Below are 24870 nucleotides of genomic sequence, written 5' to 3'. Positions count from 1 at the left end.
GAATCCAGGAGAATTCCATCTGAACATGAGGAAAACCTTATTAGCTGTGAGAGAGCTGGAGCACTGGAGCAGGCTGCCCAGAAAAGCTGTGGAGTCTCCTCTGGAGAGCTTCTAAGCCGGTCTGGTCATTGCAATCCTGGGCAACTCGCTCTGGGTGACCCTGCTTTAACAAAGGGGTTGGACTAGATGATCCCCAGAGGTCCCTTCCAACCTCCACCATGCTGAGATTGTGTGATGTCCCTGGTCTACAGGTAGGGCCAGCTGGAGTCTTACCTTGGCAATAGTCATTGCTTTGATTTTCTCAATGTCAATCATGCAGTAATGCCAAGACACCAGGCTCTTCATGTTGATATACAGCTGGTTCCATAAAGCTAAAATAGCTTCATAGTACTGCTCAATTCTGATGAGAAAAGAAATTCCATAATCAAAACACATCCATTCTTGTAGCATAGCTATGAAACATCCAAGAAAGATCTACCAGATGTGGAGTGAGTTAGGGCTTGTTCTCTACTTGAAAAATGCCTGGAAATTAATTTATGCATGACTTTCATTATTGAAGATTTTAAAGAAACTTGTAGAATTTAAGTTTAAAATATTAATAGATCCCAGCAAGTTTCAGTGAAATCAGTTTCCTGAAGTCTAGTCCTTAATCCCTCACCATTTTTGAGGTTAGAGGGCACTATGATCAAGACACAGACCAGATTTTATTGCTCTTTTAAGTGAACTCTTCTATTTACTCCCAATGGTACGTGTCCAAACACATACAGCAACTCACTTGGTAGCAAGATCCACTGCTAATGGATTGGGGGGTGGGATGATAAGACTAACAGATGGCACCAGCATGTCAACTCCTCCAGGGCCAGTCACCAGCCACTTGCTGCGCTCATTATTGTCCTTCAGGATACACTCATCTCCTTTGCGCACCGTTTTCTGTAAGGAACAAAGAACAACATTTCATTCCTTAGTTAAGTATGAGGAGGTTTCTAGGAAAAACAGACATGGAAGACAGAGCTAGCATAGAATTACAGAATCATGATTGGTTTGGGTTGGAAGGGACCTTTAAAGGCCACTTAAGCCCAACCCCTCTGCAGTAAGCAGGCACATCTTCAACTAGAGCAGGTGGCTCAAAGCCCCATCAAACCTGATCTAGAATGCTTCCAGGGATGGGACTTCCACCACCCCTCTGGGCAACCTGTTCCCAGATCACAAAAGTGGGAGTGCTTCCCAGCTGCCAGGTCTGGATGTGCATCTTAAGCTTCTTACTGGGGCAAGAGATCAGCACAGATCAAACTCTTCTTCCTCAATCTGGTTTCCATGTGAAGAAAACTACATAGGAGCCACAGCACACTCTGAGCAGTTGCCAGTCTGCTTGATTATCAGACCTGGAGCTTGCCATGACAAACATCAAAGACTGAAGGTAGACACATAGACACAGTAAGCAATGCAATGATGTATTACTGTGTGCCAGTGAGCTGGAGGCATAAAGGTGCTTAATGCTGCATCTCTGTTTTGAGGGGATTGGAAGCGAGTGTGGCAGATTTAGATCCACCAGTCCCAGTTGCCACAGGTGTGGTCATGGTGCAGGTCACAAGCCACTCAGATCCAAGAGGCTCCTCCTATCATTTATCCTGATGGGACTCTTCCTGCATCACACCTTTACAGCCTGTAAATACCATTTTTGACAGCCATGGATTCTGCATTGATATGAGCACGAGGCTCCAGACTGTTCTGGGCTTACCTTCATCTGAGCAAAATTTAGCTTGCTTAATTAAGAGTAAGAGCAATGGCCAAGCAGCCAGGTAACCACTACCTAAATCTGTTTAGTTTTGCTTATAGTAACAACAAGGAGTTATACTGCATGGGCTGAACTTCTGTGACTCCAGAATAAAACGTGGTTTGGAAGAGCACAGACACTGAGTGGATACTGGAAACCCCAGCTTGCAAACAAATCACAGCAGTCAGTTACTGGTGACTGCAGAAATACAACCTAGAGGATCAAGTAAAACCAGTTTTACAGATAAAGAACAGAAAAGCCGGGTAACTAAGAAACAGTGAAGAGAAAGCCTGTCAGCAGAAAATCTAAGCCTACTTTTAAGAATAAACACAGAAATAAACCCAAGCAGCTACAATAGTGAGGAGGAAAATAATCCTCCACCACCAATTGCATGCTTCATCCAGCAAAAAAATGGGGATACCAATGACTCACTGGAAATTCCTCACCTTTGGTTAGAGAAGGTGCTGATCTGAGGACTCAGAAGGACACTGGAAAAGCAAGCAATCACCCAAATAAAGAGTGTAGATGCTGGGAAGCATCTGTATAGCAATTTAACCCTATCAATGAGATTTTTCAGAGCTAAACTGCACTGTAAGTATTAAACAACTATTTAAAGGACTAATAATAGTAATTTAGATTTATTACCCAACCAGAACCTACATTGTTTATTCATGACTGCAAAAACCTCACAGAAATTTAAATGCTGACCCAAAGCAGACAAAGAGGTTATGCCTATCAGCTGAGCAGTTTGTGCACCACATAGTTTGCCATGTTCTAGCTCAAGTCATGCTCATTCTCAGCTAAAAAAGGGATACAATACCAGATCCTGTTTGTAATCACATAGAGCCTTGAGGATAATGGGCTTGTTACTCCGGTAGTCTGGGTTGCGTGGCTTCAGCTGCACAATCTTCTTGGATTTATTCACCAAACTCTGCACTTGCCTCTTGTATTCCAAAATTCTCTCCCGCTCGTTCTGCGAAGATTAATTGTATGTTAAAAATTAATTATAAAAAGAAATCACAACTAATCCTCACTTTTTTTTTTTTTTAGGAGAGGGATACATCTCCTGCCTACAGGAGGCAAAGCTTTGTTTTAGTTCCAGAGGGATTAGTCTTTGGCCTATAATGTAGAACTGTGGTTTAAAAGAAGAGAGAAACATCAAAAAGTGTTTTTCATACAGATCTGCAATGTGATTAAAGGGAGTTGTAAGAAACACAGGAATAAATTAAAAGAGTCTATTATAACATGAATGTTAACAACAAAAAAAAATAGGTTCTAACTCCACTCTCAAACCTGACTTCATCAATTACCCTTTTACATCACTGACCAATTTCTCTCCAGTATACTCTATTTGGAATTGTAGCACCTAATTCATGATGCACAAATCTTTAGCTCAAAAAGCTAAGGTAAGTCCTTTCAAAGAGATTGATACCATGACTTGATGAATCATCTATTAAATGCTTTTAACCTTTGAGGCAAAAATCTTTTCTACCATCTATGAATGAAAGTCTTTCCTTTTTTTTAAATGTTAGTATGTCAGAAACTTGGGGATTCATTGGCTCACTCCAGATATAAAAGGAAAACAGAGTTCCCCATTAAAATAACATTGATGTGCTTGTAGACTTCCCTAAGAAATGGGCAGGAATATACCCTTACAGTTTCAAATCCATACAGTACCACATGTAAACATTGTGCCACACCTGAGTTTAGATTTGTTATCTTAAGAGGGCAACTGATTTCCAAGAAAAGCAGAACATAACCTGTCAGGTGGGTGTGACAGTACCTCCAGCTCTTTGATCTGCTCCAGCAAAGACTGCAGTGACATGCTCTTATCACAGATGAACTTCTTTCTGATGGAGTCTTGTAAGTTTTTCAGGTAGCACTCTGTGGCTTGGGCCTCTTCAAAGAACTACAGGAGAAAAGCTGTGACTGCTAAAAATGTCTGCTAAAAATAAATGCTCCCATCTGACAGAATGGCAGCATTTACAACACAGTAACTGCATGTTATCCATAATTATGCATGGATTTAGAAACATCTTGGTACAATCAAAAAATATCTGTGATGCGATTCACACTTAAAACACAAGTGGTGTGAATCCTCCACATAACTACTCACCTGAAAGTAAGCTGCATTCTCTTTCAGATGAACATCAATACATTTGGTGATCTGAAGAATCCAGCTCCACTGAGTTTGTAAGGTATCCATGTAGGCCTAATAAAACCAGCAATACACAGAACTCAAACCACTGCATAGATCTCTTTCATACCTAGACTCAAACAAAACTCTTTATGCTCCACATAAATGCAAATGAAAAAGCTGCTAAAACAAATTCATGCATCCCAGAATAATGTAGCTCATGCAAATAGTTCCCCAGCTTCTAAGTACCACAAGTTAAATACTGTCTTATGGGGTGTGGAAAGAGATTTGTTCATGACTTGAATTTTGTTTGTTCATACATGAAAAACAAGGGGTGAAATGCACAAGCTGTGATGCAAGTAAAGTATTTTGGCTATAAATTGTAATGTTCTCTCTCTTCAATGGAACACTGTCAGATGCGATTTTTCTATGATCCAGCTCCAGAGCCACAGAAAGACACAGAACTGTTAGAGAGGGGCCAGAGGAGAGCCACAAAAATGATCAGAGGGATGGAGCACCTCTGCTATGAAGACAGGCTGAAAGCGTTTGGGTTCTTCAGCCTGGAGGAGAGAAGGCTCCAGGGAGACCTTAGAGCAGCCTCCCAATATTTGAAGGGGCCTCCAGAAGAGCTAGAAAGGGACGTTTTACATAGGCAGAGAGTGACAGGATGAGGGGAAATAGCTTCAAACTGGAAGAAGCTTTAGATCAGACATTAGGAAAAAATTCTTTCCTGTGATGGTGGTGATGCACTGGAACAGGTTGCCCAGAGAAGCTGTTGGCTGGGGTCTTGAGCAATCTAGTCTAGTAGGAGGTGTCCCCGCCTATGGCGGGGGCTTGGAACTAGATGATATTTAAGGTCCTTTCCAACCCAGATAATTCTGTAATTCTATGATGGTTGTTTTTAAAATTAAATTTCTCAAGCAGTCTTCAAGTATATTCTTTAGAAAATTACACATATTCCTTAGAAAATTCTTTTAGACATAGTCGTTAGAAAATAACTTCACTGCTGGAGCATACAATGATCTTTCCTTTAAGGCAGAAGCTGACCACAGATGAAATAGGAGAAACATAACAATTAAGTAAAAGGCAGAAAGGGTTCTTATTTTCCTATTAGTTTATTTTAATTTAGTTTGAGTGTTCTTATGCACTCTTAAAACTATAAGTACTACAGTATTTCCTAATAAAATTATATTTTCCAAATGGTTGCAGCCTTTTTAATTAAAAGGCAAATGTATACTAAGCTATGAAAGCAAAACTTTCTTGGCTAAGCTGTAGAAACATGCTCTGAATTTCAGTTGCAGAAAGTATTTGCACCTGGATTAAATATAAACCCTCAGCAAAGGGTGTGGTTTTCTGCAGAACATGCCTAGAAAGATAGCAGAAGACCAATGCCATGCCTTCCTACCATAAATTCAGCTGCATTGTGGTCAGCTCTGATGAGAAACAGCAATTTCAATGCACTCAGACAACTCCTTAAGCCTTGTATAAATTTTTATGTGTGTCTATCATCAAATTTGATAGTAATAAGCTCTCCCCAGAGCACTTAAGAAACACGCAGTTGTTGTAGACAGGTTTGTTGAGGAAGGTAGAAACATTTATTAGAGCAGCTCATACAGCTGGATAAAAATGGACAGGCTTTTTGGCAGGCAAACCCTTCTTAGGTCCAAATGCAGCATTCATTTAATAGAATCACAGAATCATTTTGGTTGGAGAAGACCTAAGAAATCATCCAGTCCAACCACTATCTAACTTAACCAAGTCTGGTGCTAAAATGCATCCCTTAGCATTGCATTTGCAGATTTGCAGTGAGAATTTTTCCCAGGCAGCAAGCAAAGGATCAAGTGAAACCACGCAAAGCCTAACTCACCTCGATTTTGTCTGAAGCAGGGTGCTGGTTGAGCACTAGCTGGTCACTTTCTTGCTTTAGCTTGTTGAGTTCTTTTTCTTTAAGCTCCAGTTCACTCATCCGTTTCTAAACATCCAAAACACAGCATTAAACAAGCCCCAAAACATACACTGCACAGGATGACTGACTTAAGATTGTCCACAGAGTTGTGGTAACATAAAATTATCCTTGCTAACACTACATAGTCATTTTTATTCAGTGTATTGCAGTTAATTATGAAAATAGTAGAATCAAAAAAGCTACCATCATCTCAGTTCTAGATTTGCTGTTTCATAGAGAAAACCACCCGAAGTTATGCCTTTCCTAGCAATGATGGAAGCAAAAATACATCTTGCAGCATCTAACAAGGTACCTTCTGAATAGCATGTATTTTCACCCCTTTTCAATTTGTTGATCAGCACCAATATTGGTTAAAGAAAAGCACGTGCTCCATTTCCCTGCACACACAGAGGAGTGGTGCAAACTACCTCTGACCATGCGCTCAAAATGCTGCTGGCAAAACCATCAGAGGAAGAGAGCAAGTTCCCTCCCTCTGTTATAGCTCCACTTCCTGGTGGCAGATATCAGGGCCAAATACAGGGACCTCCTACCCCCTACATAAACCTCAGAGAGAGAATTAAACAGCTTGGTTCAAGTCCCTTAGTTTGGCATGCCAACCATGTGGGCACAGTAACTATGTGATTGCTAATCCACAGTGGACTGTGCTGGTGAAGCCAGCCAAGGTCAAAAGAGACCATGACAATTGGTTTGAACGGGAGCACAATATTCCAACAGATGTCCAGTCTTGACTCAAAAGGTTGTCACACAGTACTTAATACAAAAACGTTGATAGAAATCCCCAGGAACTTCAAAAGAATGAAGAAATGCCCATTCTGTGATTAGTTCCCCTGAGGCAGGCTGTTTCTTCTTCGCTATTCCCAAAAGAGGGCCCATGGAAACCACGGGGAGGTAGAGCTGTCTTACAGAGAAGGCCTCTTGCTTCCTGGCAATGTCAGTGTTCCTGTCGCTCCAGTCATAGAGAAGCTCCTCTTCTTCACAGTCATTGATCCACATGATCTCTCTGCTGGTGGCTTGGATGAGGTTCTGGAATTGTCGGAGCTGATCCATCCTCTCAAATGAGTATTTCTGCAAGGAATTCCAGAAATGAGAAGCCATAAACACAGAAATGCTTGTACTAGGTGGAGAAGGGGAAGTCGAAAGTACAGCACATCTTTTTTTCTTCTTCTTTAAGCTAAAATAACAGTAAACCTCACTCTCAACTCTAAAACCTGCTGGCAATGGACAGTGGACAACATGTCTATATTTACAGAACAACAGAAACCTGAAGTCAGCAGCTAATGAAAGTCCTTTCAAGCACAAGTGTAGCAGACATGGAGACAAACTCCTTTCACTGGGAGCGAACTAGAAAATACATTGTGTGGATAAGTCAGTTGTATACTGAATTATCTCAAGTGTGTGTAATGAATTAATCTCAAGTTCATAACTCAAACTGAACCTTACAGAAGCTTCAACTGTCAGTTTACTAACTGAATTATTTAACTATGGCTCTGTCACTCTGTTGAAATCTGAAATGTCTTTTGACTATCACACTGGTGTTAAGAAAGCTAAAAGATCATTCATCACAGAGGGTACCAGAATTGAACACATCTCATGCTCACCAGTAGTCCTTCATATTCTTCCTCCAGCTGGTGAACCGCAGCCTTTTCCCGCTGAAACAGAGACAGCAAATATTCAGTGAGCCTTTTACAAGATGCCTCTTTGCTGATTTTCTCTTTAAAATCTATCATAATGCTGTAACTACGGGTGGTGACTTGCAAATGCCTGCAAGAGACATCACCTGAGGAGCAGATCATGTGGTCCTCCAGTGGTGCAGAAGTCCAAGCCTTGGTTCTCTACAAGTTTATTTCCCTCAGGGATGCTCAATACATAAGCAAGGTTGAACATAACCTCTGCCATACCAAAATAGCTCCCAAAACTGGATCTCCTTCTGCACACAGAAACTACACCAAGAGGTTTACTCGATGTGAGTTTTCTCAGGGACACCACATCAAAACTCCAATTAAGAACTGTTCCTGCCCTGTGCTGAGCCCTGAATTGTGCCTAGGAAATTGACTGGGAGAATACTATGTCCAGACCAAAACTGTACCAAGATCTCTTTCAACAATAAATCCATACAGGCAAGAAAATTCAGTGCAGGAGAAAGGTCACTGAATCTCCTATACCTCTCGGAGGAGAAAAGAACAGAAAAGCTCTAAGCTTAGCCCAGAATTTGGACATTTTCCACAGCAACTTCCTCATTACTCAAGGCTGGGTCTAAGCACCCACTTTACCCTTTCACCTTATTTTAACATACTGTAATGGGTTAACATAGAAAGTGATAATAATCATTCCTAGCCATTCTTCTCATAGAAAAAGTTGCAGTATTTATTTGCCAACCTTGGTCCACAATACAAAATGTTAAAGAGCTACTACATTTTCAGCTTGAAATTCTGTGGAAAGAAACCCATGAAATAACAAAGACTAGGGTTGCAAGCTGTTGCTATCATTACACTAGGGCTTTCTGAAGAGAAGCTGGGCTACTCAGCTTTCTTTTCTGTAGAGGGAGAGCAGTGAGCCACTAATCTAGACTAAGCTACCTGTAAGGGAAGACAATAATTACCAGATCTGTTTTGACTTTGTCCAAGTGCCAGCGATAGTCCCCAATGGCATTGTGAGTTCTTCTGTGGTCACCAATTTGCTGCTCAATGGATGCGGCATCAAAGCCCCATTTCACTAGCTCCATTTCAGTCTAGGAGAAAGAGACAGGGTTTGTACTTTCACTTCCAACTAAATCAAAGCATAAAAGAGCTGAACTGGATTAAACATGATTGTGTGGCAGAAAGCAAAACTGAACAAAGGCCTGTTCAGAAGAGGGAGCTACAATTTCTTTGTATTGTCATCGCTCAAAACAGTGTGACAGGCTCCCAAAGCAGAATAAACAAAGTAGGGGAAAATATTAAAGATGCTTAAAATTAGACTAGATGAAGCACACTTGTTAATGTATTTCCATCTATTTTCTTTGGACCAAACTGCTCTTTTGCAGCAGCGTTACATTCTTATCAGTCTGAAAAGAAATTATGATTTCATCAAACAATCCTGTTCACGGAAAACCTGTGAAAACACCCAGAGCTGAGTTCTATAGCTCCATATACTACATTTCCATTTTAAATAATCTCAACTCCACTCCAATAACTTCAGTTAAATTCAGCCAAATTAAATAAAAAAGCAGAAATCATTATTGAATATGCTGTTTGTCCTGCATCTGGGCAACATTTATGGTAGGCCACAGAGTGAAAATCTCTAGGAACAGCCTTTGAAAAGCAGTGATACACCTGGATAATTAAGGACTCAAAAGCTACCTGACCGCTGTTCTTTGTTTCATTGTTTTCAAATACTAAAAGCCACTGAATTCCCAAGTCACCTCCCCAAACTCCATCTTTACTGCTAAAAAGACAGACTGTGTATCTGAATGCTTGTCTGCGCATGTGTGTAGCGTGTATCTTCATCTTGGGCTGGGACTGAATTTGCTTATTACCAGCCTGGAGCCAAAACTCATTGAGTCAGCAGCTGACAATAAAGCCTGAACCACACTCAAGCGTAGGGGTTCAAAGGCAGCATTGAAAACAATCCAAGAAACAAAACTATTTTGCATTCAGCCATCTACAAGTTAGAGGACTTTGACCCTTCTCGTTATAATTAACGTCTAAAGAGTCTGTAGGAACAGTGGCAACTGTGGCTGGCTGCCAGCAAGCAAACAAAGACTGTCTGGATTTCACTGCACTTTCCCCATTCCACACTGGATATCTGACACACCTGATTCTCCTGCCAGCAATCTATTCAGGCAGAACACACCAAAACACCAGCAGAAATTCTCAGCTGCTCAGACTGTTTCCCCCACATCTCACCACACTAGCAGGGTAAACATTACCCCAGTCCCAGTGTAAGCAGGTAATGGGACACGGTGAGGCATGATGGAAAAAGAAGTGGTGGAAATTCAAAAATAAATTTTCTCTAAAGAAACCCCAAACGCCCAACAGGGAGCTGAGTGCTTACTGTCCCCACCTCAGCACTGCCTTAGGTACTTCAAAAGGGAGAAAGAACAAGCCTTTTACTTTCACAGGAGGCTTCGTGTGGGAACACAGCTATACAGTGCTTGCTTACATTGCCTGTGCTTAGCGATGGGTGTCTAAGTATGGTGTAATGTGAAGTCTTTGGGAGGTGCAGCATGTTCACTGTCCTTCATCACTGGAAGAGTGCCCAGTGTCTGTCCAACATCACCCCTCAACCTGTGGCAGGTCTGACATTTGGCCTTCTGTCTCACAATATGCGCAGAGCAATCCTACCTGCTGGTGCTGCCTGGTGTAACACTTCTACATGTTAACATTCAGTCAGCACATCTTAATTTCCCTTCCTTCCTCTAAAACTTCCTCCAGGCTTTGAGAGAGCACTGAAGGACCTGGCTATGACTAGCACTCACATAAAAGTATAAGAACTGTACAGAGCTCTCCCCTCCTCATCTGGGTTGCATAGCAGCAGCCTGGCAAACACCGTGTACAGATAACAAAGACAGCATCATTAAGCAACAACCTAATAAAGACAAATAACAATAATACAATTTCCATTCACAGGGAGTCTGCAAAGTTTAACTTATTCCATCCTCCCTGTCTCTCAGAACCAGCTTGTCTAACTACAAACACACAGTTTCCATTTCAGCAGCACAAGAGACTAGGGCCTCTCAATGGGTGTCTTCTGCTCCAGGTTACACCACCAACAGATGCGCAGAGGTAAATTTATTCTGGGAATGTAACAGAGAGCAAATTCAGGATTTCCGTGTGCATTTCAGCAGTGACTTCTGAAAGCCCAGTTTGTGACAACCAGCTCTACCTTCTGGCTCCCACTGTGATAAGGACAGAGGGAGAGAACTACTGTAAAATACTAGACAATGGTTAGAACTCTGAAGCTGGTCCTAAAGAATTATATAATGGTTAGAGTTGGAACAATCTTTAGAGATAATCTAGTCCAACCCCCCTGCAGTTAACAGGGACATCTTCAACTACAGTAGGTTGCTCAGAGCCCCAGCCAACTTACAGGAATGTTTGCAGGAATGGGGCATCTTCCACCTCTCTGGTCAACCTGGGCCAGTGTTTCACTATTCTCAGTGTGAAAATTAGATCTAGTCTGAATCTCCTGTCTTCAGTTTAAAACTGTCGCCCCTTGTCCTGTCACAATAGGCCCTGATAAAAAGTCCGTTCCTGTCTTTCTTATCAGCCCCTTTAAGTACTGGAAGGCCACAGTAATGTCTCCCTGGAGCCTTCTCTTCTCCAAGTTGAACAATCCCTGCTTGTCCTCACAGCAGAGGTGTTCCAGCCCTCTGATCATTTTTACGCTATCTGTGGAAAGGGTTAAAATAAATACGAATCATAAAGGAAATCTGTGAAAGGAAGGAAGGAAATATTGAGTGAAATCATCTCTAACCAACAACCAGGCCAGTGCCTTTTGTTATGTTGACATGCGTGTCTCATTTAGCTTTTGAATGCCAACTTCCACGCTTTTTCCTCTGCAAAAGATCCGAAACCATGTTCACGTTTCAGTGGAAATTCACTATATGCACAACACTGGAAAAAAGCACAAACCAAAAGTGGAACATGGAATAATAGGTGAGCATTCATGTGTACTTTTCATCTTCTACTGACACCCAAAACAGCTGAGGTGTCATTCACAAACACCACCAGGTCATAGCATTTGTGTCACAGCTGAGGTGACATTCACAAACACCACCAGGTCGTAGCATTGTCTCTGGATTTTGCAAAGATTTACCTTCTGCTGCCTCATCCAGTTCAGACATTCACTTGTGACACGTTTTGTGTACTCATCCCAGCCTGAGCCACTCTGAGAGGAGTAGCAACCACCACCTTTGGAGCTGGCCCTCCTGGCACGGGGAACACTGATGGCTTTGTACAGGGCACGCATTTGCTCTTGAAGCTGAAGGAGCCTGAAAGGGAATGAACCACTTACCACCTGTGAAAAAAATACCCAGAGAACACAGAAACAACACAATTCATCTCTCCTCATGGACCACCGTTCCAAACAGTGCTGAAAGCACAGGTTGTGGAAAAACACTGACTGAAACTTCACAGGGACAACCAAGATGTGAAATTTTGTGTGGAATATATTACTGCAAGGCCCTTCTCCATGTTAACATGTCCCAGAATTAGTTTGACATAATTACTTTCTCACACACCCTGGAGCACCAGGGAAGGTGAGTACTTGAGCTACCACATACTTTTATCAGCTGCATTCCCTGCCCTCACCATTCCCTGGCAATACCTTTTCTGATACATGTCACAGGGCTGGCCCATCTGCCTCATCTCTCTGATCAGACCATCCAGGATATCCATTTGGTCATTCGCTTGGGCAAAACACTCTTCCAGATCTCTGTTCCCCCTTATCTGGACACCATCCCCATATTTCAATTCCTAAAAAATAAAAAAGAGAGAGAGAGATGGGAGATTATCACCTAAGCTTCAGCTTGCTTGTTTTAAGAGACATTATGGAGGCTAATTATTTTAAAGAAGCATGAAAGCATGACAGGTTTCAACCAACTGCTAGGTTTCAGATAGCCAGTTTTAATTGGCAGAAAGGTAATTAACAGAGGATCCAAAATCACTGGAAGTCCTCATTACAAGTAAAATATGACAGAAAAATATTAACATGTGATACCAACCAAACCTTTCTGTAAAGAACATCATATCCTCATCCACGTTTATTGAGCCCAGGCTTCATACAGTGTGCTATGTTTTTAAAACCTTATCATTTTCAGTTTAGAGGATGAGAGGCAAACACCATCCTGGTGGGAGCTGGTGCATATTGTTCCTGATTTTTCCCAAGTTTCCCTGAGGTTCTGATCCTTTTCTCCCCTGCAAAAATACTGCAGCTTGTCTGCCTGGAAGCAGCTTCATGCCCCATCACATTTGCGTTCCACCTCACCAATGCCTAGGCAAATTCTCCATGAGTCCACTCAGTGCAGTGGCCCAGCATGGTCACGGTGCTTCAAGCAGGCTTTTTGAACTCATCCCACCCTGACACAGCCATGATGAACAAAACATAACCCTGCTGTGTTTTCCTTTTGTAATTAAAATGCTGATGGACCTCACTGCTTTGTCCCTCCCAAAACAAAAACCAAAGAAACCATGTATATTGTGGCACCAAGCCAGAACTAAGTATCACTTTCTTTTGACTTTACTGGAATAACATTAATCCCTAACAAGAGGCAGTTATTTACTCTGGCATTGATAGAAACAAATGTGCTGAATCTCCAAAAAGGAAACAAACTGCTAACCACAGAGTTCATTCCTGAAAAAATTTTCTCTCCACAGAGGGTTCAAAAGTGTGCTCTAAATAGTATCTACTGCCAGAACTGTGAATGGGTTTGGCATCTCAGTAGCCTCAACAGCAGGATGCCCTCACTACCCCACACCTCTTCTGCCTTCATCAGGAACAGAGGACATCCCACCTTCACCAGGACTAGGGTCAGTGAATAACCCACCCCCAGGCACTATGGGTTTAAATCAGTGCAGCAAAGATCCTCTGTGAGCGTTTGGGATGAAACAGTCAAGAAGATTTTAATCTAGTTTCATTTTTTTTCCTTTAGGAATCATCTAGAAAAATAAAGGTAATGAAGGTTCATCATGGGCCAGAAAATGAAAATGATATTATACTGGACACACAAAGAGAGTGTAAGTGGTCAGCTGAAAAATAAGCTGCAGTAAAAATTGTTTGAAAAGTGAGGTGTTGTTTTTTAAAAAACCAAGAAGTCCACCTGTTCTTAATCAAATGCATTTCAGTCAGTTTTACTGAACACTGAGCGCACACCTAGCAAAAAGGTTTGCTGCTCCACTCCAAGTTGCCTCACATGAAGAGCTGAAAGAGGAGGAAAGAGAGGAAGAAGCAGAGTCCAGCTAACAACAAGACATTTGTTCCCTGTAATATTCACAATTGCTGTTGATAAGAAGCAGCAGCAGCAACACTCACAGGTTGCACGATGAGCTCCGCTCGCATCAGGCAATCTGAACAGTTTTGCAAAAGCTCCTGGATGGTGTTCTGGCGTCTGGACACTGTACAGGTCCCATTCTGGCTGTTGTGGAGGAGAGGAAGAAAACAAAGTAAGTACAGAGTAACAGCACAATTTGAAGAGGTATGAGAAACACAAATTCTGAACAAGTCAGGGAAATAACATGGAACAAATGTCATTCAGCTTCAGCGACACACACACTTTACCTGACCCTCCTGCCTGTTAAGGTTTAATGCTGATTCCAAGAGGACAGAGATACCTCCTAACTGCAGCAGCAGGTGTGGACTGGCTTCATCACAGAACAGAGTAGAAGGTGGAAATCAGTGTGACACAATGAGAAAGTTTTTCTTCCAGTACAGGTGTTTGTAGCTTTGATAGACAAACCTTTGGCAGTATTGCAGTTCTCTTGTCACCAGGAAGGCCAATGGTATCCTGGGGTATATTAGGAAGAGTGTGACCAGCAGGTTGAGGGAGGTTCTCCTGCCCCTCTACTCTGCCCTAATGAGGCCACAGCTGGAGTACTGGGGCCAGTTCTGAGCTACCCAGTTCAAGAGAGACAGGGAACTACTGGAGAGAGTCCAACAGCAGACTACAAAGATGCTGAAGAGACTGGAGCATCTCTCTGAAGAGGAAAAGCTGAAGCACCTTGGGCTGTTTAGTCTGGAGAAGAGCAGACTGAGAGGGGATCTTCTTAATGCTTATCAACGGCTAAAGGGTGAGAAGCAAAAGGATGGGGCCAGACTCTTTTCAGTGGTACCCAGTGATAGGACAAGGGGCAAGGACAGGCACAAACTGGAACCCAGGAGCTTTCATCTGAGTATGAGGAAAAACTTCTTTCCTGCAAGGGTCCCAGAGCCCTGGACCAGACTCCCCAGAGAGGCTGTGGAATCTCCCTCCTTGGAGAGATCCCAAACCTGTCTGGATACTGCAATTCTGGGCAACCTGATCTGGGTGGTTGGACTAGACGACCTCCAGAGGTCCCTTCTGACCCCCACCATGCTGGGATTCTGTATGAGTTATACACAATCTTTGTTAAGAACACCACCTTTGCATGATGTTAACACACAACCTATTACACCAGCCATCAAATATCAGAGCACAAAAAGAAAGCAAGATCCTGTGCTACACAAAGGCATGAGCACACAAATCCATACAAGCATATGAAGGGCCCTTGTATCAGCAGAAGTGCATGAAGCTAGTGCAGTGTCTCAAGAAGAAATTGCGAAATTCACAAGCTTGCAAACACAGAGTTTGAGGACTAGAGTGAGTTACTTTCTTACAAATAAATAAGGTGGGAGTTTGGGGGTTACAGTTAAAACTTCACAACTAGTGGGGGAAAAAGCCATGACTGTTGTCTTTTCACATTATCTACTACATCCCTACAGCCAGAAGGTTGCTTATCCAGCATTTGGGAGTCAGCCACCAAAGCGAGCCACTGCTAGTTGAACGTGGGTGAGGTGCTTCAAGCAAGCAACCACTCCTTGCTGATGGAATCACAGCTCCCAAGCAAGCTCAGGCAGCTCCCAAACCCAGGCACTTGACACTGAAACTAAAATAAACCACCACTAAGAGACTGTAAGAAACTAAGAAGCTTCTGGGTCTTGCCCACTTTTCTAACTCCTGTGCTCACAGCAAGTAGCCTTTTCCATTATGGATCACTGAAGATTCAAGCCTTCCATACAACACATCCAAAAGACCACTGCACAGCTGTACAGCTCAGAGCCAGCAAGTCATCTGGATTCACTGGAAATCTTTACTCTGACTTTTCACTGATTGAGAGACAGGGAGCTACTGGAGAGAGTCCAGTGGAGGCTACAAAGGTGCTCAGGGGACTGGAGCATCTCTCTGAAGAGGAAAAGCTGAAGCACCTTGGGCTGTTTAGTCTGGAGAAGAGCAGACTGAGAGGGGATCTTCTTAATGCTTATCAATAGCTGAAGGATGAGAAGCAAAAGGATGGGGCCAGACTCTTTTCAGTGATGCCCAGTGACAGGACGAAGGGCACAAACTGGGATATAGGAGGTTTCACTGGAAAATGCCCAGACAGGTTGTGGGGTTTCTTTCTCCACAGATTCCAAACCCACCTGAACATGATCCAGGGCAGCCTGCTCTGGGTGACCCTGCTTTAGCAGTGGGATTGTACTAGATGATCCCCATAGGTCCCTTCCGATCCTCAGCGTACCACCATTTTGTGACTTCAACAACCTCTGAGAGGCCTCCACAAAAGGAACTGTGACAATGTAAAAAACTCAGCAGAGCTGTTCTTGACAAAAATCACTGCAGTGGTGAGAAATGCTCAAGGGTATATTTTGAAGAGCTGTTCTACAGTGTGTGCAGCTGGTGCTTCAGCAGCCTGCCCTTCTCCTATCAGCTCTTCTTGAGCAAGTGCAAAGAGGCAGCGTAACTCTTCACCAGCTTCCCCTAACACCTGGGAAAAACACTGAGAGACAGGTCTGGAGAATCACTGGGTGACTTAAACTGTACACAGCTGCTGCACCCCCCTGTGCTATACACCCTGCATCTCTTGGAAACAGCTTAAAGGAAACACTTGCGGATAACAACGTGTCTGATTTGGTGCCAGTCCTCCCATCAGCTTCGTTTTATAAATCATTCTTTATCCTTAGGCATGGCTCTGGTGTTCGGATTTAGACTGCATCTAAAGTTTACATTTAATTATATCCACAATTATTCTCATGAATGAGACATAACAAAGAAGAGAGAGAAGCCTGCCAAGCAATGTTCTCTTTTTAGAGCATCAGAAAGGTATCTTTTCCCCAATTGCTTCTTCATTCATAGAATCACAGAATGGTTTGCGTTGAAAGGGACATGAAAGATCATCTAGTTCCAACCCCTGTGCCACAGGCAGGGACACTGCATTAAACAGGGTCATCTTCAAGCAGATCAGGTTGCTCAGAGCTTTCCAGGATGGGGCATCTAACACCTCTCCGGGCAACCTGCACCAGTGTCTCACCACCCTCAAGCACAAAAAAATACACCACATCTAGAATTATTCTCCAAAGGCTGTAAAACCAAAGATGGCTTAATACAGATGTACAAAATGGTTTCAAGGGTAGGAGCAGATACCTTGAAGAGAAAGGCTTAAGCACACTCTCTTTAGATCTTCAAGCAAAGACACACAAGTATTTGTTGACAGTTCATGGGGACCTTCACAAGAAGGAAGCAGCAAAGCGTTTAAGGCTCTCCAGTCTAGTAGATAAAGACATAACCAGTTAACAACTGACTGCTTTACTAGTCAAAATCCTGAGGTCAGTACTTGGATAAGGGGTGAAAATGCAGTGGCTTCATAAAGGAACGTGATGATACTGGGGGAGATAATGGCTTTGAAATCCAACAGCTGATCAAATGGAACTACAGGGGGCACAGCCAGAGATGGCAGATGCCAGAACAGGTGCAAGTTTGATGGCACAACTCCACCGAATCAATAGAACTCAAAAACTTCACATCCGAAGAGGATTTAGCTGTACAAACACACACAAGAAGGGCGTATATCAATCCTTGAGTTTAGAGACTAAAAACACTTAGCAAGACAATACCTCAGCATACACCAACTGATACATCAGAGGGCAGAAGCACAATCTCACATGGATGCAGATTAAATCCTCTTCATCCATGTGCCAGGAAAGTACTTCACAAGCAGTTTCAAAGGCCCTCAGTATAGTATTTCTCTTACTGAAGCCACAAGGCCTTTAATGGGAATGAATAGGTCAAAGCAGAAACCCCAATGCCGAGTAAGCAGACATCAATACTTGCAGCAGAAGGAAACAGCCAAAGGAAAATCATATCCAACACAAAAAATACTGGACCAAAAAAACCAAGGGAAACCCTAAACCCTTAACATGCTGCACAGCATCGTAACATGGAGGCAAGAACAAACCTCTATTTTCAAAGTATAGCCATGTAACCTAGATCCCATATATAAATGCATTTATGTCCCTCATAAGGATGTAGGACCTCCAAAATGCTTCCAGGACACAGATTAAGCGAATTAATATAGATGCCATTTTGTCAATGCCTCAATTGCTTCATTCAATTTTGTTTGCATGAAATTGAGTGAGTTGAAGGTAATGTTTGGTCATTGTAACAGCTCCTGCTACTATGATGGATTCAATTTGATTTGAACTCTGGCAACATTTAAAGCTGGAAGCTGAGAGGAGGATCCTGCTGCAGCAAGCACTGGGGCACACCATGCAGTGAAAAGACAGGCAGGTTCTTCACTTGGTTTACTGCATGCCTGTAAATCCTGAATCTGTTTTAAGCATCTGAGCAGAAAGAAGAAGAAGAACTGGAGCTTGGTCTTTTAGCAAACACAAGAATGCAGGGAGTCCTGATAATAAACATAGACATTTGCAATTATTTGACTGTTAGAAGCACTGCTTTGGGTTTGGAAACCCTACAGAACACTACTGAGTGAAACAGTCTGGACTCCTCCAGACCTTCCTACCTATCTGTGCCTATAACATAGAATTTTAGACCACGACATTTATTTTGAAGGCAACTCATGAATTTCAAAAAGATACTATTAAGATGAGTTCTTTATTAAAAGTACTTCACCTTAATAGTCGTTAACTATTAAAGGGAAACAAAGAGGTGAAGAGTCTTTGCTTTAAAATTATGAGAATACTTCCAAACACAGAAGAATCATTTTTATTTGTGATCTTCAGACATAGCCTTGTATCTCTCCACTCTACTAATGGTTGGACTTGATCTTTTCCGTCTTTTCCAATGGAATCATAGAATTGTTTTGATGATTCCATGGCCAGTAGAGCTCTGGGAAAGGCACAGTTGTCATCACTCCATACAGAAGCCACCCTGCTTGCTGCATTCCCAGGCAGAAGACGCTGCTCCTTTGCTGCACCGTGCTCCTGCTCTGCCAGAGAAATGAGCGGACAGCCAAGCCCTGCTGCCAGCAGGATTTGGGCAGGGTGGTAACTCAGACAACATCTCTATGCTGCAAAATACTTCAACTGAGCTAAATTCAGTCTTTACCTTAGAATCATAGAATAGTTTGAGTTGGAAGTGACCTTAAAGATCATCTAGTTCCACCGACCCTGCAATGGGCAGGGACCCAGTTGCTCAAAGCCTCCTCCAGCCTAGTCTTAAACACTTCCAGGGATAAGGCATCCACAACTTCTCTGGGCAACATTTTCCAGTGTCTCACCATCCTCGCTGTAAGGACCTTCTTCCTATTGTCCAGTCTAAACCTATCCTGCTCTGATTTAGAACCATTGCCCCTTGTCCTACCCATACATACATGTTAAGTTGGGTGATAATTTATCCTGGCTTTGTCACCAGGTGTAAAACACCCTTACACTACTGAGCTTACACAGGCAGCACCTCTGGGAGGGTTTCCACTTTAAAAAACACTCTTGGAAGCACAGGGAAGCCACAAAGACCTTTCCTGTCTTCCTCAGTGCTCGTCCATGAAGTGTTCTGGGTAAATACGCTTTGGACATGGTGAAAACATGCCCCATAACATGTAGGCTACCCCAAAAAAAAAGTCATCTGCACTTGCCAGAGATGTAAGACACTCTAAATGAGTTTTTCTCCCTTTATGTGGAGATCAGTGTAAACTCAGCAGCAGGTTTCAGTGTGTCTGCTACCACCAAACTCCCAGTTAACTCTTGCCTCAAACCCTACCCTGGTACTGAACTAGGATTGCACCTAACTGTTAGGTGGTGTCAGTGACCCTCACAAGACACTCAGCTCTGCAGAAACAAGAAATAACTATTTCTGCTTTTTATGAACAGGTCTGAGGAACGTGCTTGAGGCCCTTCAGTGAGTTACGAGTTGAGCCAGACATGGCAAACCAACAGTGCTCAAGTCCCTGGAACACAGCAGAACTGACTACAGCTGCCACTGACTTATTCAAGCAGTTGGAAGACCTCCTGAGTGGTATGTTTTGAGAAAATCATATATTCTCTGTACAGGCCCAACTGAGTCATCATGACTGCAGCACATGAGGGGTGAGGAAGAAAGCTAAGCTACCTTCTGTGATTCTGCTTTCTCATTTGCCTCCTGCTGCTGAAGACCTGCACAGCCTCAACAAAAAAAATGTGCCTGCAATGTGAAGGCTGTTTTGGTTTCTGCTTTCCTTTAGTACACATCAAGAGTCTGCTGTGTCATTTGGGGAGCAATTAGCAATTGGAGATATAGGGTGAAGGAGGCACAGAAGCACATCCAGCAGCTCTGCAGAGACTTACAGCAGCTTCACCTCTCTTTGAATCTTTGGAGTCATAAAGGGGACACTCTTGGCCCAAAGATCTGATTTAAATCAAATTAGAATAGTCCTTGTTAAATTTTCTGATTACTCCACAAAACATGTTGCCTTTTAAAAATTCAGAGCTTTTTCATTTTCCATTCAAACTCTAAAGGAAGCTTTCAAAAAGCACTTTTTGCAGATCCAAACTATTGAGTTGACTCCCATAAAACAAAACCAAGAGCAAAATAAATGCATTTCTTTTTCTTCCCCAGCCACACAAACTTGTTTGAACAAGCAACAGATTGAACAAGGGATTACTTGATATGCTCATGGTGGGCAAGTCAGAAGAAAAACCTGACCTGGAATCTGCATTCCCAGCACACACAGGGCTAAACCACCACCCATTTGCCACTGCCTGCCAGTTGTGTGTGTGTCTGTGCCCTGAAAACACGCAGGCACACAGTGGAAAAAGGTGGCAAATAACAATATCCATAAGAATATAATCAGGAATTAAAATTACATAGCGTTTCCTTTTTATTCCTCCCTCAAAGAAGAGGAATGGAAACAACAGAAATCACAGAGTTTAGTAACTGGTTTCTCCCCTTATGTCTCTTCTCTTCCTAGGATAAGTTTTGGCATATCACAGCCTCAACAAACTAGTTCCATCTGCCAACTATGGACATAGACTAAGGTGCTATGACAGGGAACTGCAAAACATGCCTGCATCTTGCATGGTTGGGCTCTACCTACCACTAGAAATGTGCAAAAACTTAAAGTCACTGATGAAATCATAGGACTCTTGAGGCTGCATGCCTTAGGAGCACAGAGGGTTTCACAAGGGATCCTGACACACCTATTTACAGAAAATCCACAAGCTTTTTCCCAGTGGAATTAATCACCTGGAGCAACAGCACCATTTCTGCCCAGTGCAGTGGGCTGTGGACACACTGCCTCTCTCATCTCCATCTCTGGGACAGGGAGGTGCCAAATGCAAGGTTCAGCCTGCACTACAGAAACACATCTCGCCACATTCAAAATGCCAGCAAGCCCCTCTAGCTTGAAATCACATGCAGGTAGCTATGAAAAGGTGAGTTAGGACCTGTTCTTTGTCTCATGGTGTGGCAGCAATATAAGCTGTTGCTGAAACCTGTTTCTTGGCCAGCCTGAGCACAGCACAAGCTCTGCTGGCATGGCAGGTATTTGGCAGCACGTTCCTCCCTCCTAGTCTGCCCAAGGTTTTGCTTGTTGCATGCAGTTTCCCCACCACCAGCCCCCCCTCCGAGCAGCGCTGGGGAAGAGCAGCTCAGAAGGGATGTTACCATGCCAGGCCTACCACTTCTCAGCTTGGCCAGGACCCTGCAGATCCCTGTGAAACTGATGGGAAGGATAAAACCACACTTTCACTCAGTTTTCTCCACCTTTACTTTGTCTTTTCACTCCTGAAAGTGACGTAAGGGCATGGGGTGTGACTTTCCAACCCCTTCTCTAATTTAAAGCACACAAGTTAGATTAACTCTTAGGCAGACCTGTGTACATGAATTTATTCTTGTATGACATGGTGACCATGAATCCTTGGCTATTTTTCCCCCTAATCTCAGCAATGACAAAACTGCCACCTTTTTTCCCTTCGCTCCCAGTGTATCAGATTTTATCTCTCCGTAGCAAAGACACTGATAAATATTTGACTGATGAATTGGCAGTTTTGAAGTATGTGACTCACCCTCAAGAAGAGTATCTGTACTTGAGCCAAGCTCATCCTGAGTTCCCAAGCCAGAAAAAAACAGGAATGTTGTAAAAGCACCTTGCTGGGCCCTAAGGGGAGGGAGAGTCTTCTATTGCTCTGTGAGTAATGAAATACACAGCACAGACTTGTTCCACAGAATACGCCCCAAAACTTACAAGACTAGACCCTAAATTGAATCCTACTGCTTTTAAAATTAAGGTCCAGTTACCTCATTAACTGAGGTCTTTACCTCCATGCAGAAGCCTCGCAATAAAGCAAAGAGTAACCTTCATTGCAGCCTTCTTGCCAGATAAGCTTTCCCAAAAAGGAGAAATTAATATTATGTTATAAAGAGTAAATTAAAGGATGTCAATCTACAGTTGTTAACCTCTCCACTCTTGCCTGACAAACTATGGTTGAAAATATGTAACAAAAGTCAAAGAAAGAGAAATTAAAGGAAGTTTTGTATTCTCGAGTGAAAGCCAGAAGTAATATGGAAGTCAGTTCAGTGGATCCAGCATAGCTGTACCAGAGTAAACCCTGGAAGAAGAGAAAGACCAGGAAGTAGTATGTTATCCTATTCATTTTTCATGTCTGTCTCCTGTAAATACTAAAGGTATCTGTAGCAGAGCAGAGCAGAGCAGATCCTCACACAGCAGCAGCAGCATTTTGGAGTCCTAGTGTGTGCACTCTTCCATGATAAAATACTGATCTAATCTATCAATAAATAGGGATTCTCATACTACTCTGACAGTAAGTAGCCATCTTCTAGCTACAACTCACTGTAACCACCTTAACTGCACACACCAAACTGAAAGTCCAATGAAGAAATATGGACTGGGCAAAACAATAAACCATAATTAGGTAAAATGCAAGTTTTGTCTTTCATTTAGTGGTCCACTAGCAATAGGTCTGTCATACCTAATCAGAGCTCTCCATGGTCTCTAGGGAAATCTCAGTTCTCTACAGCCATTATAGATGTTCTTGATATAATGAAATCTGTTCTCATCTGTTCATTTACTACAAATGCTTAATTCTCATCCTTCTGCAAGCTAATCATGACGTACCAGCTGTAAAATTAGGGCTTAAATTCTAACGCAAATTACATGATAGCACTTCTAAATCAATTCCTAAGTCACTGGCATCAATAAAATAGGTTTAACAGAGCCATTCCACAAGTAAAAATGAGTAACCATCAGCAGCATTTTGTATAGGTGCTGTTTCCTTCAGTAACTGCTGTCGACTTTTCAGTCCCATGAACTCCCAGCCACGAGGATTAACATAGAAACCTTCATGCCCATTGCACTGGATTTTCACACATTTTGCTCCAAAAACTCTTTGCCAGAACTAATCTGTGCAGATCAATACAGCTACATCCAGGAAATCTGGTGCTCTCCAAACAAGGGTGCACAGTGGCACCCTGCCTAAGTGATCTGGACTGCGACTGAAGCAAGGGGGCAAGTGAGGGGAGCAAAAAAAGAGAGGAAAGCAGACTCATGCTGCTTGTCACACATCTTTCCTCCCCAGCCACCAAGTCAGGGACTGCTGCCTAAAAGACCATAGCTTAAACACCAGGGCGTTCCACAAGGGAAAAAAAAAAAACAAACACTAAAAAAAAAAAAAAAAAGGCATCAAAATGAGCAAGAGAACAATTCCCACTAATTAAAATTATGTTATAGCTATTTTATAGCTCTAGTTATGCAGCTGCTGGGGAGGGCAGTGAGAGCTGGGCCTGGGTGTATGAGGTAAAAGTAATTTACCACAGAACAGCTCGTTTTGCGTCACCGAGCCAAGTGGGAGTTTATCAGCAGAGAACTGTTGGGTCGGTACAGCCAGCACAGACAGCGGGGCGCAAAGGGGAGGCCACTAGGGTTACCGCTCTGCTCTTTACCCCTTTAGTATCTTCAGAGAGACTCCCCGACAAAAGGTCTTTTTACAAAAACTTTTTAAAAAATAAATTTAAAACAAAGACTTTGCTTGCATTTAAACTTTTTTTTTTTTTTTTTTTTTTAGGAATCAGCCTCCTCGGCGGGTGGAGGATGGTGGGGGGAGGAGAAAAGACTTGCAAGCTGAGTGGCTCAGGGTCGATGTCCCAAGGCGGGGCGGGGAAACCGGCAGGCGCCGTTGGGGGCCTTTGGAATTCCGCTCCCCCTCTCCGGCCCGCACCTACCCGTATCCGTCGGAAGCATAGTCCCCACCGTAGGTCTTCTGGTAGTAGTAAGTCTTGTGGGTGTGAGTGCCGCCGCCGCCGCCCCCCACCATATGGGAGCTCATCTCGTAGCGCACGTCGGTGCCCGAGTCTGCCCGCGCCATCCGACCCAAGGTGTTGATCCGCGGGTGCGAGCCGCCGTTGATGCTCATGGCGGCGGGGGAGTGCGCGGGGACAGGGAAGGAGGTGGTAAGCGATGGGGAGAAAACTGAGACAGAGTCGACGAGGGAAAAGGCATTCACTCCCAGGAGAGCCTGCCGCGGGATCGCCTCTCCCTGTCAGCCCACCGAGAGCCGGAGAAGCCGGGGATCTGGGCGGCCTGCAGGTGGAGCGGTGGGCAGGGGCGAAGCGAAGCGCGGCGCGGTGGAGGGCGGCGGCGGCTGGAGGAGGAGAACGAGGCGGCAGCAAGAGCGGAGGTCCCGTCTCTTCTCCTCCCCTCCGGCAGAGGAAAAGCAAAGCCACACCTTTCAGCGCCGGTTTTAAGCGGCGGTCCTGGGCGTGGAGGAGCCGCCGCCACCTCGCCTGCGTCCTCCGCACCTCCTCGGTGGCCGCCTCACGATTCTCTATAGGCCCACTCCCCGCTCCTCCCGGCCGTGCTTGGCCCAGCCTCCCGGCGGCGGCGGTGTTTGTACCTTCCCCGGTGCATGGACTGTAAGTGTTCTTTCAGCCTCGCACCGGTGTTTGTTCAATTCGTGGTGCGTGGACTGCCCTCAGAGGTTGCCACTGGAAGTTTGATTCCAGTGAAAAACTTCCACCTGATCACTTGTGGAGTTCCGTGTCCAGTTCTGGACTCC

At 43.6% G+C, this 24870-nt stretch overlaps 1 protein-coding gene across 3 annotated transcripts in view; it reads right to left on the bottom strand.

The window, feature by feature from the left end:
* DSP (desmoplakin) overlaps positions 1-24231 on the bottom strand; it is a 39830-nt gene extending 15599 nt beyond the window's left edge. For 2 of the 3 annotated variants that reach the window (XM_054381564.1, XM_054381566.1), the window contains exons 1-13: positions 24038-24228; positions 13888-13990; positions 12184-12332; positions 11674-11848; positions 8477-8605; positions 7476-7526; positions 6781-6942; positions 5779-5883; positions 3891-3986; positions 3558-3683; positions 2595-2747; positions 776-930; positions 274-400 (exon numbers count right to left, since the gene is read on the bottom strand). In XM_054381564.1, the coding sequence (XP_054237539.1) occupies positions 274-400; positions 776-930; positions 2595-2747; positions 3558-3683; positions 3891-3986; positions 5779-5883; positions 6781-6942; positions 7476-7526; positions 8477-8605; positions 11674-11848; positions 12184-12332; positions 13888-13990; positions 24038-24228 (1722 nt within the window). Of the gene's footprint in view, positions 1-273; positions 401-775; positions 931-2594; positions 2748-3557; positions 3684-3890; positions 3987-5778; positions 5884-6780; positions 6943-7475; positions 7527-8476; positions 8606-11673; positions 11849-12183; positions 12333-13887; positions 13991-24037 lie in introns of all 3 variants that reach the window. The other variant, XM_054381567.1, reaches the window with a different exon arrangement.
* Between the last annotated feature and the right edge of the window lie 639 nt (positions 24232-24870).

The sequence above is a fragment of the Indicator indicator genome, chromosome 6 (assembly GCF_027791375.1).
Source record: "Indicator indicator isolate 239-I01 chromosome 6, UM_Iind_1.1, whole genome shotgun sequence".
Taxonomy (NCBI): Eukaryota; Metazoa; Chordata; class Aves; order Piciformes; family Indicatoridae; genus Indicator; species Indicator indicator.
Note: the sequence above shows the minus strand (reverse complement) of the source record. Positions and strands in the feature narration are given on the sequence as shown.